The 20,021-nt window shown below is 38.1% G+C and overlaps 1 protein-coding gene across 1 annotated transcript in view; it reads right to left on the reverse strand.

The window, feature by feature from the left end:
- Window positions 1–18,193, reverse strand: part of ZDHHC17 (zinc finger DHHC-type palmitoyltransferase 17) — a 60,472-nt gene extending 42,279 nt beyond the window's left edge. The window contains exons 1-2 of the mRNA XM_053942907.1: window positions 18,119–18,193; window positions 1,749–1,852 (exon numbers count right to left, since the gene is read on the reverse strand). Coding sequence (XP_053798882.1) covers window positions 1,749–1,852; window positions 18,119–18,181 — 167 coding nt within the window. The 5' untranslated portion in view covers window positions 18,182–18,193. The remainder of the gene's footprint in view (window positions 1–1,748; window positions 1,853–18,118) is intronic.
- Window positions 18,194–20,021: the final 1,828 nt, after the last annotated feature.

A 20,021-nucleotide genomic window follows, 5' to 3' on the forward strand; every position in this document is an offset into this window, starting at 1 on the left:
TAGGAAAAGTGTGTCTTTTCAAGAACACTGAATTAATATAGCAGCAACATTATTTATTTTACTCTAAGTCTTATGATATTTGATGGGTTTATTTTGTACCTGAAATTTCAGAGGTATTTCCCTTTATGACAGACATCTTTAATTACATGGCCCTCAGAACCTAGTAAATGCTTAAATAAAGGTGTACCTGAGAGGACACAGCCTCAAGCTGCACCAGGGGAAGTTTAGGCTACATATTGGAAAAAAAATTCTTCACAGAAAGAGTGCTTCAGCATTGGAATGGGCTGCACAGGGAGGTGGTTGAGTCAACTGGAAGTGTTTAAAAAAGACTTGATGAGGCACTCAGTGCCATAGTTTAGCTGGTAAGGTAATGTTAGGTCACAGGTTGGACTTGATGATTTCAAAGGTCTTTTCCAACCTAGTTTATTCTGTGATTCTGTGAATTCTCCTTCTAGTCAGTGAAGTGCTGCCTGGATACCACAACTTGACAGTCCCCCTTCCCTGAAATAATAACCATTAGGGCTACAATAGGAAACTGCAGTCCTTGTGGTGAGATGTCAACTCAGAGCTGTTGGTTCTTATATGAGGAGACCAGAAAAGAAGTGTAACAACTCAGCTGAAAGCACAGATCAGCCTGAATCTGAGGGTTAAGAGGGACAAAGATATTTTGGGTTTTCAAACATGCAATGAGCATACAAGAATAGAAGTAGGTAACTTGTAAAACCACTTCTGCTGTCAAACATGCTTCCATACTTTTATAAGAAGCAGCTAGTTTTATATTGTGCCAATATTTTAATTTCTAAAAATACCCTAATGTGAGTACTATAGGTTGCAGTGCTACTATTAAGTATTTAGAGTAACAACAGCAGAGTCAGACATCTATTTCAGGAAGTTAAACTCCTTACAACTCAAAACAAAAAGTGAAGGAAAGTACATATTTCCTATGCCTAAACTGGGCCTGTGTCACATGCAGAGCTGCAAAGCTGCTTTCAGTTCAGACAGGGTATTTTTTTTTTTAGAAAAAAGATGCAAGAAAATCTTCTCTTAAGAAGAGAAAGGCAAATAGCTCTGCGAGATACATAATGGTTTAAGCATTCAAATTAACAATACAATAATAAAAATCTTACAGAACTATCTCAGCTCATTGAAGAAAAGGATGGCGGTGATGGTTTCTGAATGGTAAACAGTAGCAAACTAAAAAATAGTGTTGTAATAACTTTCTGGAAAGTCTTGTAAATTAGTGTCTGCTAAAGGACTGTGGAACAAACAAATCTGTATAATACATCTGCATAAAGAGAGCAATTAAACCTGCACTCTGTTTACCCCTACAGTCCTCCTTCAATACTAAATTCAGTTTCATAGTAGAACTGAGACTGCAGAATCAGAGATAATGGAAGTCAGAGACACATTCTTTTTAACTTATAAATTGATTAAACCCTTATGTTTGCATATGAATGTTGTCTGCTTACTTATCACCTATGGAAAAGAAACATCAGTACCATTCTCTCTTCCAGCAATCTGTCCAGCAACCACCTATATTTACAATTAACCACAAGTCCTCCCATATTTTTTATACAATGATCACAAATTTGTCATAACAGTAATTTTGTACAGCTTACTTCTGAAATCTTCCACTACTGGATTGAAAAGTACCTTTTATCTTCTACTTTACACAAATAAAACAACCTGTTTTACTGTTTCTAGCTGATACAGACACATACAAATCTAACATTCAAAAACAAACTTACTGTGTGGCTTTGACAATGTCCCAAGTGCTGTAATCATCAATGTGGCTTTTCCGTCCAAGAGATTCACTGTATCCATGGTTGTAATGGCTTTGAGGTTTTATTTCCTAAAAAAGACAAACTTGTTTTTAGAACACCCAAATCAGCAAGTTTCGGAGAAAAAAAAAAAGTTAATTTTATAAGCAAAACTAAAAGCAGTACACAATTCAATGTACTATAAAGCCACCTAAATGTAAGTATAGTACATTTCTACATTTTGGAAAGCAGGCCACCATATTACCCAGTATACTTTTCAAACACTTTACAGAAAACACAACTCACAATCACAAGATTCTGCCAAATCCTACACTTTTTTCCTACTTGTATTTTTACAGAAAGCAAACTAAGAACAAGCAAACTAAGAAAGCAAGAAAGCAAACTACGCACAAATTTCTTTAGGTAGTATTTGGTTTGGGTTTTTATTTTTTGGTTTGCTTTACTTTGCTTTTATAAAGGCAACATAACACAGGTAGAAAAGCTATTTGCCACAAACTGATGAAGTTTCACTGTTACTACAAATAAATGTTGCATTTCAAACAGCAGAGGTTATCTGTGGATGTTTAAGCTGTGAGTCTCAAAAGTAAATGGCACAACCATGACATGTTCTTCAGCAGATACAGCTCTCTGATTTAATTCTGTTGATGAAAGGTAACACTTCCAGGCTCAGTGCTTCCTTTGGTGGAATCTATATTCAAACACTATTAACATATCACTAGGACAGAAACGTACAGTTTTTCTTTAGACACATGAAAGCTCAGCATTCAATAATTAATTGAACAATTAATTTTATACGTCTTCTGGACAATTTTCTATGTGTTGCAGATGCTGTAGCTGACTGCCTCTGTGCATCAGCCATTCAATTCAGCATAGCTACATAAGAAAGCATGAAAACTGCAACATGGATGAAAAGGTAAAAAAAAAAAAAAAAAAGGAGCAAATCCTCTACAAATTCTAAAAATGTATTTCAGTTGATTTCATTAAAATGTATGGTTTACTTTCAGTTTTCCCCAACATATACTTCCACTAGAATAATTTTTATCTTTCATCTATACCTGAAAAAACTTTTAAACGCCTTATGAAAGGTGTTTAATTAAAACAGTTCCAACTTCTACTTTCACTGAAATGAGCGATCAACTTGTTCATTATTATACCCTACAGATTTAATTTTTTTTATTTTTTAAAATAAAGATAATTGAGTCAGGACAATGATCATGTAGTGCACCTAACCTTAACAAGGATTCATAAGTCACAAATCTCCACTACTACGTCTCCCTAAAGGTGCATGCTGCCCTGTTAGCTCAACTGACTAAGAGATTGTATTACAGCTAGGGAGAGTTCCAATTGCCAGCAGGAACAGCCCTTTCTATCTCTCATGTTCTCTCAGCTGGGCAGTAATTTCTGCAAAAGGAGATGTTGGGCACAATGAGAAATAACTTTGTACTGTGCCCAGTTGTGGCTAGTGAGCCTTAGTGTTGTCTTGCTTCCTGGGCATTAACCAGCTCTCCACTGAAGGGATAGGAGTTTAAGTGAACTGCCCTCTAACCCTCAGATATTACTCATCCTGGTCACTATTTTAAAAAAACTAGTTTTACTCTAAAATTATTACATACATAATCTCGTTTAAAGAGACTAAAAAAAATAAGTCAGAAACCCACATTTTAAGTATTTCTAGATTTCAACATGCTGAAGTACCACTTAGGCAAAAGTCTAAAAACTTTGGATATCAGTTATAACTTTAGAGTAAACTATTAAGAAATTAGTCTAGTTGCAAATCTGAAAACTCTCAATATTTATTTAAAAACTGAGTAACTTCAGTTAAGCATGTTTGTATTCATTACATACAATATACCTATTCCAGACAGGAAGAAAACAAATCCAAGTAAGAATTTCTAATGCATTAAGTACATTTTGTTGCACTAAATTAATACAGTCATTTATACAGTTAGAAAAATTATGAAAATTTATACACTAAAAAAAAACTTTCAAAAATTTGAAGCATTTAGAACTTTAAAACTAGAACACAATTAACACTGACAACTAGTGTAGCAAGTCTTCATTTTCAAAACAGACTTATTCTTATGTATAACTTTTCTTTAAAAAAAAAGAAAACAAATTTTTCCTTTTCACACAGTACCTAGGTCATCAGCAGATGATATATTTTTTTCTTTTTTTGATCACTATGTTATTTTGCAACCTTTAATTTTTCTTTCGTAGCCTGAAAAATTACCTAGATGAACCAAATAAGCATTGCCAGCTCAGCAGGAAGGTTGCTTTGTTGCCATCTCTACAGGAGAGACAACCTAAAAATGTAACAGGGCATCTGCTGTCATCCAAATCCTATGTTACAACCAATCCTCTTACAATTCAGAAACATAGCTTTGCTTTGTATCCGAGAAAGGCAACAGCTTAACCAAACCTCTTTTTTCCCCAGCTACTAGATAGGCCAGAGATAGATAATTCAGTGACAGAGTTGAGTTCATATTTTATGATTAGGAATAATTGAAACAATTCCTAAAATCCCGAAAGTTTTATGAACATCACAGCCTCCAAAATCATACCATGGAGTCTTCTATACCATAGTGTAAACTGTGGTAAAAAAGGATGACTTTAGATGTGCTTGAGAAGAATATGCAGACACTGACCACTTTGGAAGTAAATCTTTAAATTACAGCAAAGCATATAAAATCTGAATTCTCAGCCAATATAGTCAATTCTCTGCAACCTGGACACAGATTCCCAATCTCAGATTCAAAATTTATTACTCATTATTATCTATGCACCTTGACAGTTGCATGCAGGTCACAGTAGCATGCTGGCTACTTCAAGTGCCAATCCATGGGGGTAACTCTTACCTGGCATTATGAATGCCTAGTTTATGACTGTAACCTGCAGAGTAACCTCTGGTTCCTAAGTCAAAAAGCTATCAGGAGAAAAGAAAATCTCGTTTTGTGAATCACAGTAATACTTGATGCACCTGGTGATAGGTGATTTGTACCAAGGCAATGCAAAAAATGCTGTTACACACTATGCTTGGCTGACAAGGCAAAAATTAAAGAAGCAAGGTAGCAGCTAGGAACTGAAAATAATTGTTTCAGGGTTCTGGAATTTCTGTGCAGTGCTAGAGCACCGGAATATAAATGCAGAATAGTAGTTTTCCCTAATTATTCTAGAAAGAATGATTTAGAAAGAAATAACCAAAGAGTAAGAGAATGCAACATAGGCTTACGCCACTAACTGGGCAAGTTACCAATAACAGGAGAACAACTGACAACCTGAAGTAGGAGACCTTTTGAAGACCTGCAATGAGTGAATGCAAATCAGTTATCTGCTCAAGGGGCCACATGTCCCATTTCTAAATGTTCAGCATAGCAATTTAAAAAACTGCCATTTAAAAACCTGTCGATATTAAACACAATCTCTTTTTATACGCGTTGCTACCACAGACAATGGTTGCAGCAGATACTCCGGTAACACAGACAGGCACCTCTCTAACTGGACAGCAGGCTGCCTGAACAAAGCTCCCTGTGCCCAGGCATCACACAGCCTGCTCAGCCCCAGCAGGACCAACTGCAGTGGTGCTACACTGGGGGGAATTAGCCCAGTGTGATTCATTTTGCATTGGCAGCTAAACCAGAAAGAAATCACACTTAAGACATTTACACAGTATCGCTTTTTTTCTAAGACATTTTCACAGTATCTCAGTAACACAGAGAGAGATTACTTCCTCCAGCCTGCTGGACAGAAGAGAAAGTTCAACTTTTAAATTCTACAATGATCTAGATCACCTGCCTCCCACTATTAGAGGAACTGAAATAAGCATTAAAAAGTGAAAAATTATGAGTATCGGCTTTTAAGTTCCCACTTAAAAGAATGAACCTCCCCTAAATTCATACACCCTCACACAAATTTTCGGAATATACTTTAAATTCTTGAAACTACTATGACTTTTTTAAACATATGACAGATTGATAATAAAGTAGCAACATAACATTTTGAGCCTAGAGTATAAGCTGTATTCACAAATGGCTTCAACAACATTTCCCAAGTGTTAAAATATTTTCCCTTTTTTGATGAAAATATTTTTTCCAGGAAAATTTAATTTTTCAATCATGATCTGCTGTTAAAAAACCTCAACAGCCAATTAAAAGATGGAAAGCTAATTGAAACCCAAGTGCATTTGTTTTTTTGCTCTTTTGATCTTTAGTGACAATTTCTCTTCCCCAGGTGAGTCAGGAAAACCAGTAAGAAGGTAGCAGAACAGAGGCCTGATGTCACTGATTTAAAATAGGCAAGTTGCAAACACTGGATTTCTGGTTGTTCCATCCTGTTTCAAGGAGCCATTTTCAAGCAGGACCTTTGCTAAAAGAGAAAGATCATTCTGCTGCCCACTCTTTGCTCTTGGTTCCATGGTCCTGCTGCCCAACTCAAGCCAGCTTTGGTACTTGGAGCTATGGTCACATCACACCCACCTCTCATGACAGGAAAGGGGCAGGGGGGATCAACAAGAAACAGAAAAAACTCTATCTTTTAGTAGGACAGCGAGGTGAATCTGATTGTCCTGTGGAAACACGGGCTCCAGAGCCACTGACAGAGGGAAAGCAACCCAAGAGAAGGTAGCAGGAACATTTTGGCACTTGCTAATTGTTTATTTGATTAAGTAATCATTGACAACTCACTTCAACTTTTAAATAACCGAGAACTTGGGCTGACAGGTTGAAAAAATTATTCTGCTTAGAAATTGCTAGAGTTGGTAGTATGGAAAGTTGCAAGAAAGACAAATTTTGCTCATCTTTAAAAATATTTGATTCCCCCATTCCTACCAAGGATCAGTTCTAGATGAGCTTCCCACTTCAGTGGGATATCCTTTGACAAGGCCCTAATAACTCATGTGCATCTGTTACAATTTTGTCATTATTCATTAGTCACAAAATGTGCAGACTGCTTGAACAGATGCACAAGTAATGCAATGTAGAAAAAAAAAAAACCTCAAAAGAGAATAATGCTTTAAAAACAACAACTACAAAAAAGACATGTTTTGGTAGAAAAAGAAACAACACAGGAAAAAAAGCAAACCTCCTCTGGAAAACAGGACCAGCTAAGATGGGGAAAAGATAATGCAAAATATGAAATATAACTCCAAAGGAAAAAGTATGAAGTGCAAGGGAGAGGAGGGGTGGAAAGTGCTTATTCTTGGAAGCTTTGCTAATATCAGCATTCCCAATCAGTCCTCCTCATAACCAAACGCATAAGTAAAGTTATGCTCATTTCTCCTCAATACTCAAAGTTTTTATTCTTTTCCAATAAAAAAGCCTAAATGAAACAAGCTTAAGAAGGATTTTGAGAATAGTATTTACAGAAAAAAATAGGAAGTTATGCATGAAGGAATAAGATCACCAAGACTGAATTAACTGGAGATAGCAATTTCATGATTCACAATTATACATAGCAAGAGGATATGAATAGGTCAATATACCTGCTTGGACATAAGGAAGGGAGGAAAGAACTGCTGCTTACAGCTGCCACACATGGCTCTGGGAGGCACTGACAGATGGCTAGGACTGCTTTTCCTTTAACATTATGCAATGTTGCTGCAAGGAAGCTATACCATGATCAAAATCACTCAAATTCTGAATGGTGACCAAGATCATTGAGACTTAAAGAGAAAATACTAACAGGTTTCAAAATAAAAACTTAGAAATCGAAGTATTACCTTCCATAAAATATTGCATACTATTGCATCTGTTTCTTAACAGAAACAAAATAATTTCTTCTTTAATTGATGACTACATTATTTTCATATCTGGCTGTAGTCAGAGAATCATTATCAAATTGGAAGTGATTGCAACTGTTTCAGGGAAGCTAAATAATAATCCTCATGTATGTGAATTACATTTAGCAGGGACTAGTGGAGGTTAGTATTAAAGAATTCCTTCCCCCATATCTGTGTGTTCAGTTTCTCTATATTTCATTTACTACAATATAGTGGTTTATAGTCTTCTCTTACCATTTTCCTCCTACTTTTAAAAAGGTGCAAGAATCTATACAGACAAATTTCTATATAGTTATTTGCATATTATAAAAACCCACATTCATTTATATACACAAAGATTAGTCACTCATGACCTAACATTAATAGAAAAATGCTCCCAAAATAAACAAGCAGATTGATAAAACACAGCAACAAAAAAGAGGTAGTTCTGGTATTTTAGTATTTTTAATGAAAGATCCTCTTCCTTCCCCTACCCCTTTAGCTAACTCTGCAACTCACAGAGCTGCTAAAACAGAGGCTAAAATTTGTTAATATTAGAGAGAATCACCATAAATTCTTTACAGGCATAATAGCAGCCCTTTCTTCTCTACTTGGGAGAGAACTTTTCTCCCAACATCTACTGCTGCAACAGCTAATCTAACTGTTGACTATCGTCAAGTGAGAAGAGTCTGATCCTTCTCATATTCACACAAACACCTAGCTCAGAAAGTTAAGAATTCTCTAGGGCTATGTAGGTTCATAACTTTGAGGCACCAGAGTATTCAGCAGCTATGAGCTGTTAGATTGTCTGGCCCGGAATGATTCATATACACCTTCAGTTTAGCTATCCGTGCTAGAAAATTTCCACCTAACCAGACTACATTCTCCATGTGAAAAAAAACCAAGCCATACCACTTGTTTGATTAACGGATCAAATTATGCAAAAAAAAAAAAAAAATGTTCAGTGTTTGGCTTGCAAATATATACCATCAGACTTGCCTTATGTTGATCCTTAACCATTAACATTAGGATTCTCCTTGCTCCTATTATAGCACTGAATTACACAAAATGAGTATGACATGATAAAATAAGCTTCCATTCAATAATATTTCTGTTACTGTTTTCCATTACTTTTTACATTTTACTGCATTTTGTGAAGTCTGTTCAGTTTACCTCCTACAATTTTGGTCTAATTGCACAGTTTCCTGACTACAATAAAAGATCCATTTATGAAAATCCATAGAGTAGCTAATTATAGAATACATAAACAATGGGAAAAAACCATTGCCTAATACACAATCTTTTTTAAATCAATATATAGTTTAAGTAGACAATGCTTTCTTTAAAAAGTGGTGAAATAGATTGAGAAAAGCCTCACCTCAAACACCATAAAGCAGTCCTTTTGCTGCTACAGATTTCCACCCACATGCAAGTCAGGCATCACACAGAGACCATAATCCTGCATACTCTCCAACACAGATCTAATTTTTTACATAACAAGTCAGAGATGCTCAGCTAGAGACCTTAATCCAACTGCTCTATGCAGAGGTCAGAGCTCATGTGATTTAAAGTACAGCTGATAATGATAAGTTTCCTTTCTTCAAAGCAAGCACCCACAACCAGTCAACTGTTTTCTAGTAATTTCCTTAAAGATGCTCCTAAATTGAACTATAGCTTCCTATACTTTAGGAATAGAAATAGGCTTTTCAAGAGGCCTTGCATTTGCTCACACAGCATCAAAAGCAAGCACTATATCAAAATGTCACATTTATTAGCATTTGTAATGGTTAAAAAATTAAAAGCTTAAAATGCTATGGTGTAAAGCTCACTATAAAGCTTTTGTTTAGTCAGCAACTTACATTGACATCTACATTTATCTTTCTGACTTTCTTTTCAAGGAGTGTTGAATTATATTCTTAGCCAAAAAACTCAGGACTTTGGCAAAAATAAAACTATTCTTTTTCCAAGTGATTTACACAGATCTACGTTTCACAATACACAAGCTTACAGAGCCATCAACCTAAAAAAAATCTCTGAAAGACCTAGCATTAAGAGTCAGTCATGAGATTAATGTAAAACCATTTGCATATTCCACTCTTTTAAAGTGCTAAACTTCAAAAATGCACCCAAGTATGTGTCTAGCCCAACACTGATACTCAGCTACTTGGAGAAAAAAAAAAAACAGTCCTCTTTTTCAAATTCACAGAAAAGGATATTCTTAAAAGTCTTTTTCAAAGGTAAATGTTTTTTACCCATCAAGAATTATATCACCAGCAAGTGCACACGACAGAATGAGCAGTCAGCCTAGCTACAGATGCCCTTTTCTCCATGGCAGATACAGAGAAAAAAAGTTAGTACAAGTTGTGCTCAATTTTTACAAAAAAATTCAATTCACCATTCCCATCTCAACTTTTTAGCAGCCAATGGAGCAAACTCCCATTCCCACTTATAATAAAAATAGGCTGGTTAACCCACCATAACTTGGAAGTGCATGAAAGGTGTTTCTAATCATGCTAACAGACAATTTTCTGCAGCAAATGAGACAGCTCAGTGAATCCATGGTCTAACACTGAAGAAGGATCCCATTCTCTCCAACTCCTCAATTTTCAAACCAGGCCTGCCAGCTCACAATCTACCTTCTGTCAGTGCTTTAGTGCACTTGACCCTTCCAGAAGTAGGCTTAGTGAACTGGCAGAAAGTCATTCACAGTGTTTTTTTTTTTTTTTTACTGGATGCATTTTCTAGCTCATCCTGGGACTAGAGAAGCACCACTGGCATATGAGCACAGCTGGAAGCACCTAAATCACAATCAGCTTAAGACAAGCTAAAAGTGATCTGCAGTCAGGCAGGTGATCACACTCCTGGTCCTGGCTGCACCTTCTCCATTACCTCTTATCCATTCTCACAACAGCACAGCAAAGGTGTCAGATCAGGTCACAGACTCACCAAGCAAGTACCACCCAAATCACCTACTGGCCACACAATTGCAAAAGCTCACCCCAAGAAGGGTGAGGACTTGTGTCTGGGTTCCACCATGGCTTGAGACCAGATTAACTCAATCATAAAAATTGCATCCTTCAGATGCATCAATGCAAGCGTTCTCAGAGTACACTCTGATGTCCTTCCTCTCTTGCTACTGTGCTCCCTCCTGCTTGAGTTATCTCCTCCTGATCTTGAGCAGCTTTCCAAGCTCTGACCACAGCATTCCCACTACCCTCCACTTTTGGTACCACCTCCCTTATAGAGAGAATCAATTAAACACTCCTACATACCTCAGGGCATCCTATAAGTGTAGGAAGACATTACCAGATCTCAAAATTGCACAATTGTAGTCTAATGTTACACCATGTACTGGATGTGACAGGCCCAAGGCTTCAATTCAGCCAGATTCCCTTTGACTTCAGAAAAAGCTTTCTACTTTGCTCCACAGTCTCATTTGTAATATACCCCAGCGTTTATCTCAACTACAAGGATACCATGAAAGTCAAATCTTTATCTCATACTGTCTTTGAAAAGCCACAGAGGACAGTGCACATGCTGGAAATATCACTTACTGAGGCTCCTCCTATCTAAACATGTCAGTACCAATGGCAACATTGTTCAGTTTTCAAGCAAACAGCAAACAAACATTTTCTTCCTCAATTCTGTGAATTTTCTTCCATATTCATAAAGTCTTATTACTTTCCTAAGCAAACAGGCAAACACAGTGAAACAAGCACTGTTGAAAGACTAATCTTCTGTGAAATCTGAGAAATAAGGCCTGTGCTTAATAAGTAAAAATCAACTGAATCAACAGAAATTCGGATCAAACCAGACATTTATCTCTTATGCATTAAGAGGGCCTGTCTCAAAACAAATTTTTAACTTTAAAATAAATTACTGCCCAAATCAGAAGAAGATACATAGAACAAAAATTTTAAATAGTTGAAAACTAGTTTAAGTGTTTTACCATTGAGAAGAAGACCAGAGTGGTGAAAAACTGCACCATTTACAAAGGCCACTGTAACAAAACAACTGTAAAAAAAAAATCTTGTAAGAATTTTAAATGAAGCATTGGCAATGACCATGACAAATTAGAAAAGTATGAAAAAACAAAATGCTAGCAAAAGGATACAATACCTCCCTATCCCTAGAAGGGCCAGCACCATCCTAGCAATAAGAAGTTAATGAAAGTTAAGACTACAAAGTAAGAATGATAGAACTGTCAATAAAAACACAAACCTACTAAATCTGAAAATGTTCGGTAAGTGCAGAACAAAAAAGAAAATTTAAATTGCCCCAATAAAATGCTCTCTATAGAACAACAAGTATTAAACTTCTATAAATTACAGGTTGTTTGGGTCAACCATATAGTCCAAAAGATGTGAATATTGCTATTCATTATGCCAGAAGAAACTCCTGCAGTCTGGATACAAGATCACACGGGTTATAAACAGTTCCCATTTTAACTTACTTCTGGCTTTTTTAGGTTTTGATATAAAACTAACAAAAAAGCAAATACTAGTAATATAGCAGACTACAAAGACTAGTACCATGGCTTCACAGAAAATTAAACCTGGCATTTTCTTTTCATAAATTAGTAGCAATGGTCAAATATAATTCATGTCCGAAGTGTTTGGGTTAGTAGTGGCTGATATTTTGATTAAGAAATTAGAACACAATGAAAGATAATGTTGTCTATCTTGCATGCATTAAAAACTACAGGTGAGCAAGCTTTATTCTTATGATTTACTTTGTGACTATTATACCTACTCTTCTAGTTAAGAAATAGGCTCCAAAAAAAAGCTCGTTTTGTTTTTTCAGTAGCTCCCATTTTTAAACCCCCAGAAAAGTGTCAATATGAAAACACCAAGCATCCTTCAGAGGCTTTACCTTGACCCACCCTATTTCATCATTGCAACCCAGAAGTAAACAACAGTTAGAGATAATTCTTACTGGGAGGGGAGGGCAGGGAGTGTGTGGAGACAGAAAAAGGGGAACAACTAATACAACTTAGGAAATACTGGGACAGGACAAAATTAGGGTTTTTAAATATCAACAAAAGCAAAGTCCTATCTAAAATAAAGACCTACACTAGAAACTACCTCGAAGTGATGGCCATTATCTGAGTACAAGCTTCCAGTGTGACGTAGTTCCCAACAAGACCAGTGCAAATATATCTATGGAGAATGATGAGCAGGAATCACAGGATGGCCTTGGTTGGAAGGGCTCTTGAAGCCCATCTAGCTCAACCCCTCTGCTGTGGGCAAGGACACCTATCACAAGAGCTCAGAGCCCCATCCAGCCTGGCCTTGAAGACTTCCAGGGATGGGGCATCCAGAGGGTATTTACTGCCACAGCCAGAATAGTGCACTGCTCCCAGGTGCCTGCAACACCTACTGCACTGAGACTCAAAAGCGTCAGGAGGACTGCAGACCACAACAGTAGTGTAGGGAACTGATAATCGTCAGTATATTAAATAGGTACAGACAGACCTATATTTGGACAGATACCTTGCAAGATGTAATGAACAGAAATAAATTAAATTCAGACTAGAAACATGTTTAAGTCTTAAACAGACTAATTAAATTTGAGGGCAACTTTCCCAGTTATGCAATATGACCTATTAACATAGGATTTTATTTTTTCCTTTATAATTACTTTATAATTTACTTTATAATTTATTACTCTGGTAATAAAAATAATTAGTTAAAAAAACTTTAGCCTGTGATATAAAGTTGGATTAGATCTGCAGTCCTCTCCATCTTCAGCCTCTGAAGCTACCCAAGATATACAAAGTAAGGCTCAATCTTCAATAATAAAGTATGCTAATTTGTGTGAGACTTCACAGTTCTGTTGTCCTTTCTAAGCAGTATAATAAGTGATACCTGATCTTTGAATGAGCTCACAAATGCAAGACTAGTCTCTGGAGTGATCCTGACTAAACCACACAGCAAGTTCTGCATCCATACAGGACAATTAAGAATAATCTGCACTCCAGTACAACACCAACAATATCTACAGAACTCCACAGAGAATAGAGTTGGATGGTAAAGTCAGGCCTTTCACTGAAATTTCAAACAGAAAAAAATAGAGCAAAGCTATTCACAGTAGGTTTACTTGTTTTCTTCAAATCACCAACAAGGTATATAAGTATATATGCTTCTAACTTCCTTGGTAGTTACAAATTGAACCACAAGGAGAGATACAAAGATAAGAATGATGTCTTCCATCTGGAAAAATTCCTGTCAAACAGAGCCCATAACTGTTAAAATTGCTTTTCAACTTTGCAGGAAGATTGTTCTTGGACAATTTTTTTTTTAATGCCAAGAGGTGTCTATAATAAACAGTAACTTCCATCTTTCCCAAATATATCCCACACTGCCTGACACTGGTAAATGCGCTACACTGAAGTAACAAACCAGATATTCCTTCCCAGTAATACTTCTTACCATTTAGGAAGAGATGCAGCTCTCAACAGCTGCAATACCTTTGGCAGTTAGGGCCATACTAGGCCCACATCTAGAATATTTTTCAAATACAAAGAAGCATTACAAGCAAAATCCATTTTCTAAGATTCTTCTGCCTCCCCACCCCTTGAATTTCAGAATAAAACATCCAAACCTATCATCACCTACCACAGAAGAATCACGAATTCACTCTTATTTAGAAGATCCAAGGAATTTAAAGTCAGAAGGTCTGTTGGCCTATTAAAATAATTTAATCAGAGGACAACAAACAATCAGCATGAGCAGCATTCCCATAGCAGGGCTGCACTGTATAGAAGGAAGCAGAGCTTGCTATTCTGTCACCAGAAACCTAAACACTGGGAGAAGGAAGCAAACCAACAGGGAGGGACTACTTAGCCCAGTGTTACTCTGCCATGGCAGGGTGCTCTGCATCCCTCATAATGGAGCTACCATATCACACTGCAGGTCAACCACTGCCATGTCCACTTGGAGACAAACACCCACTGGGCTCCCTTTGGTCGACCATGCACTTCCCAATCCTGCTGAGAATTCCTAAGTATTCATGTATATGAATCAGAGTCACTCCAACACAGTCTACACTCCTCTATACTCACATATTTGACACACAGCTCAGTTATCCATTTGTGGAAATAAAAACTTGGGTCTATAGAAAGATCCCTGAACTCTTGCTGAAAACATCAACAGCTGGATAATCCACTACTGCTCTCCTTCCTTCACTATAATGATTACTCACCCTCCAAGTTTACCACTTGTGCTTTTCAACTTCACTTCCCAAGGTGAACAGGGCTTTTGCAGGCCTTTTACTTACTGTAAGGCATTATTAAAATAATTTTTAATTCTTCCCCATATTCTTCACTATTTAATATTTTTTAAAGACAAAACTTCATCATGAGCATTACCATGTGTTCAGCCAAAAATCATCTCCTTGCTCTTATACATTTTTAAACAAAGCACTTCTGCTGAACTGCTTGTTCATATTTGTATCCTATCAGTCAATAACTTTTGGGATACAATCCCATGCATATGCTTCTTACCTTCAGTGCACTACTTTGAATATAGCTGCTTTAAGGTGTGCCTTGCTTTACCAGCATAGTTTCACGTGAATTCTAAATGGTTTTGTACAGTTCCATCATCCCTGCCTAGCACCCATCCATCTTATTTGTCTGCAAGATTTATTATTGACAATTTTGATATTGTGTCCAAATCACTAAAGAAAATATCTGAGTCTAGTAAACCAACTCCTCCAAGACTTTTAGGAACAATGAAATTCAGGAATAATCCTAACAACTACTTCCAAGATGTATCAGCCAGCAATTCTCCAAGCATTTATCACATACTATGAGATCATCCTACAAGTATCACATGTGTAATTAATATTATTTGTTGTATTTCACCACTAAAATTATCTTCAGAAGCTTTGTTGTTCCACTAGCAATCTTACAGCTAGAAAAGTGGGATCTACATTGTCATACTAAACTGAACTTGTCAAAAGGCAGAATAAATACCCTTGGAAAGAAGAATCTATTACTTAAGTTCAGCTTGCATTCATGAGGGAGGAAGCAAGGGAGGCCCAAGAATTCAGCATGGTACCACACAAACCCCCTCAAAAGCACTCCCACTGTAAGTTTCCTAAAGCATTCATATTTCCATCTGTTTCTACCTCTTCTTACCGAAATTACTGAATGACTTTAAACTGAGTCTTTCACAAATAAATAAATAAACGGATCTCCCAGGATGAAGGTATTTAAATAAATATCACTATTCCTTAGAACCTCTTTCCTACAACATTAATATTGTGTTCATAGTATTTCATGGCAAAACGCAAAGCCTTAGAGTCCAGATAAAAAACAAACACATCCATTAAAAAAAAGAACCCCAAAAAACAACAACAACAAAAAGAAAAAAAAACAAAAAAAAAACCCCCAAAAAAACCTGCAAAAACTTCAAACAATTTGAAAGTAATCCAAATTAGTCAATACCAAAAGATAGTAAGAAGCAAAAGCCTCATATAAAAGGCATACAAAAATACCTGAAAAAGATACCAAAAATAAACAACAGCACTATGAAGCAAAAAAAATGGTTAAGATTTTGACAGTCCTATAAAAAAGTCGGTTTTAAATGTACACAAATGTTGAAACTGATTATATGCTCTAACGTCACTACTTACATATGGATATGGTGCTATTTTCTTAAAAAGTGGAGATCACCATGTATTAGGGCCCCTGACCTTCAAAAAAGACTGAATACAGATGCACTGCATTGTTCAGTGGGCAAGTCTGTGACAATACAGCTCTGCTATGGCACATAATCCCTAAGTTTTTCAAAGAGCGTTTCTGAAGTGTGTTAACAGCCAGTTTGTCTCACCACCAACATGAAAAACATCCTTCTTGTTTAAAGTTTATCTGTACAAAGACTTCAGGGAATAAGGAAACACTCACTGAAATCCATGTAGACACTATCTTGTAAGCAAAATCTAGTCAGACGCTCAGCACTTCTGGAAAAACTGAACAGAACTCCCTCTAAACTAGTGATGTTTATTGCATATTAAAAGATTCCAGTTGATGTTACGGCACACAATATATATTAACTTCCATTCCCATCTTTTGTGCAGATATTCAACTTTATGAATCAAAGGAACAGTATAAAATTCTACCAGATCAACTAGCTAGACTACAAATTTAAATTGAGATATTTTTGTTATTCCTATACAGTAAGTACTCCAAGTTAACAAACACTAGTCTTCAATCTTTAAAACACAATAAATTTCTGACAAGCTGTAAATGCTTTTTATTCCATTTTTCAATCTTAGATTGCCTACCGAAAGTTTCCACAAGTTAAGAACACTTTCTTCCAAAGAACACCAACATCCTACAGTCTGGATCACTACTGAAAACTTGTGTCACTTCTGAAAATCATGAGACACTGCTACCAAGGGTACTGCATTTGGTCTGACTCCAGTTAGGCTGAAAAAACATCTGCAACAGTCTACACACATCCCTTAAAATAAATCCCAAAAAAACAACCCAAACAACAAACAAACACAAAAAAAAAAAAAACAAACAAAAAAACAAACAAAAAAAAAAACCAACAACAAAAACAATCGAGACACTCACCTGGGGTTTATTGCTTGCTAACTACCTTTCAGAACAGACTGGTCTATTCTAAAGTCATGAGCACAGTTTAGAGAGGTAGAGCAGGTAAGATACACGACCACATATAGAGGCCTACATAGCCTTTTCAGTCATCAAATAAACTAACAGTCTTTTAAGATAGTTTAAGGAAAAGACACCATCTCTTTAGCAAAAACTGGAGCCTGACATATGCACTTATCTGTTCTGCAAGCTGAAAACAATCAATTCTTACGGTCCTTAACATATCAGGTGACAAGTCCACATATAAAAGCTTTTCTAAACTATTTAAAATACCTTTCAAAACAATCATACCAGTCCTCAAGAATACACACATGCTGCTGACAAAGGTGGGCGGCACAAAAGAAGGGTAAAAAAAAAAAAGGCACGAAACGACCTCTACGTGTTACCTGTAAACATTCCTCCCACCATCAACACACTGGAAAAAAACAGACCGCTGGCTCTCTAGGTGAGCCCACGCCACGCAGGGAGCGCAGGGCTGGATGGGGCCAGCCCCGACCTGCGGGTGAGCTGCAGACCAGTGCCATCCAAACCCAAGGGGAAACACTTATTCCTCCGAGCCGCTTCCCCCCGGGCAGCCGGGCTGGGGCGGGCTCCGAGCCCCGGGCGCTGCCGCTCAGGGGCCGGTGCAGCGGCACCACCCGGGGCGCCTCTGCCCGCGCCGCTGCTTCACCTCCCGCTCGGGGGCCGGCAGGACTGCCGGCGAGGGCGCACGGAGGGCCGACGGCGGACCTTGCACCGCTCCCAGCCACCCGCACCCGCCTCCCGGCCCGGCCCGACCCTGCCCACCCCGGCCCACCGCCGCGCACACCCAGGCCGGCGGCGGGGGGCGGCGGCGCCGCACCTCCCGCCCTCCGTGCACCCCGCCCGCCAGCCGAGCCCCGCTCCCCCCCGCCCCACGGCGGAACGCCGTCCCGGCCGCGCCCCGCTCCCGCGCCCCGCTCCCTGCGGGCGGGCCGCTCGCACCTCCGCGTGCAGGATGGGGACGCAGCCCGCCTCCTTCTCGTACTCCTCTAGCGGCGCCGCCATCTTCCTGCGAGCCCCGCGCCCGCTGCATGCCGGGTAGTGCGCGTGCCCGCCGCGCCCCCGCGCGCCGCCGCTTCCTCTCGCGGCCCGGGCGGGAGGGACGGAGCGGAGCGCGGCGAGCTGTGGCCGCCGGTTATTTATGGATGTACATATACATACACACAGAGCGTGTGTCGTGTGTGTGTGCACCCCCCGTGTCTGCGGAGATACCAGTATCAGTTCTCCTGGAATCATATTCAGTATAGTACAGGTTTGCGAAGATACTCCTAGTAAGGAGTAAGGTTCATTGCAAGTTGGAATGTGAGTGAAAAGAGCGCCCTTCACCTTCTACCTTTCATGGGGATTTGGTTCCATACTAAGCAATCTCTGTCCATCTTTCGTTGGGAGTTACTTTCATGCCTGCTGGAGTAGCAAAGAGAGCATGGGAAGAAAGCAAGAAGGTTTTAATTGGGTTTTTGCTCCCAGCTGCAGGAATGTTTGAAACCCCTCAACAGTCCTGAGGGCTCCCTGAGAAAGCAACTCCTTCCAACCATTGTGCCCTACTGGGCCGGTGGGTCCTCACATCCCAGCACACACGGACGGCCCAGATGGTTGCGGATTTGGGGACAAGTTACAAAATAGCTCTGTTTAGCTGGTCATGTCTATTCTCACAGGCTGAGTAATGTGCATACAGCCATGATCAGGAATCCTAAAGCGCTTTATTTCTTTTTTTTTTTTTTTAATAAATTACATTTTAATCAAAAATGGTTTTGCAATTACAGAATGTTATTGCTGCTTTGACTACTGCTCTATATTGCTATATCTATGGTACCCTCATTTGCCTTTGTGAGAAAGAGACCTTTGGATAATACATTTTGTTGTATCATAATACATTAAGCTCATAAGCCTAAAACTCTACAATGATATTCTCTTCATTACTCTTTCCTGTCTCATGCAAAATGTAACAGAGAAGCACTAATAAAATCTGACTGCAACATTATTAAAATGTTAAACCATAAATGTCTTTTTTTAATGTATTTAAATTCAAAATTGTGAGGAAGAATGACATAAGATTTAGAAAGCGGGGGTGTGAAACAGGTCTCAAAGCACATATTTGAAGCCATAAGGGCTGAAGTGCTAAAAGAGCAGAACAAGACCCTGAATATACAGGAAAGGATCTTTTTTTAACTGTCTATATTATTAAATGTACTAAGGCTTAGATATAATTTGCAATTTGATTTGCATGAGGAAGAGGGTTTTCAATCCCCTACAACCTCCAGAAATAGAAATCCTATTAATCATGACAGTTCATCACTCCTATTTATAATAAAAGCAAGGATGATAAAATAACTAAAAATCTTTATGGTATTTTTACTATTCGGATTATTTTTCCTTGGAACTCTGAAGAAGTTATGCTTTGTCCCATAGCTCTGAACTGGATTGTAAACAAATACTCTGACATCTGTCTAGGTATTTATAGCCTGTTCTTCACAGATCTACACATTTGCAAACCAATTCTGTTCCCAGATATATCTGTACAGAGAATTTTTGCTGTTTGAACTGGGGCCTCATCTGTAAGTATACTTCATGTGCAGCCTATTATATCTTCCTTCAGAGCAAGTGTCCCTCTTACAGCCAAGTAACAGCAGAACTAGAATATGGGATTGTGCTACTGTGCCTCTGCGTTGGAGCTCCTTGTTCAAAAGCTAGCAGTGGTTCAGAAGTTTAAAAAGTTTTCCACACTTCAAGCATTCCCTGTCCTTTCTTAATCTACATACAATCTAACATAATTATATGGAAATGTGATTCTTCATTGTTTTGCATTGTCATTACAGAGAGGTTATGGTCTCTGCAGTGTAAGAAA

This window comes from Vidua chalybeata, chromosome 5, assembly GCF_026979565.1.
Source record: "Vidua chalybeata isolate OUT-0048 chromosome 5, bVidCha1 merged haplotype, whole genome shotgun sequence".
Lineage (NCBI taxonomy): Eukaryota > Metazoa > Chordata > Aves > Passeriformes > Viduidae > Vidua > Vidua chalybeata.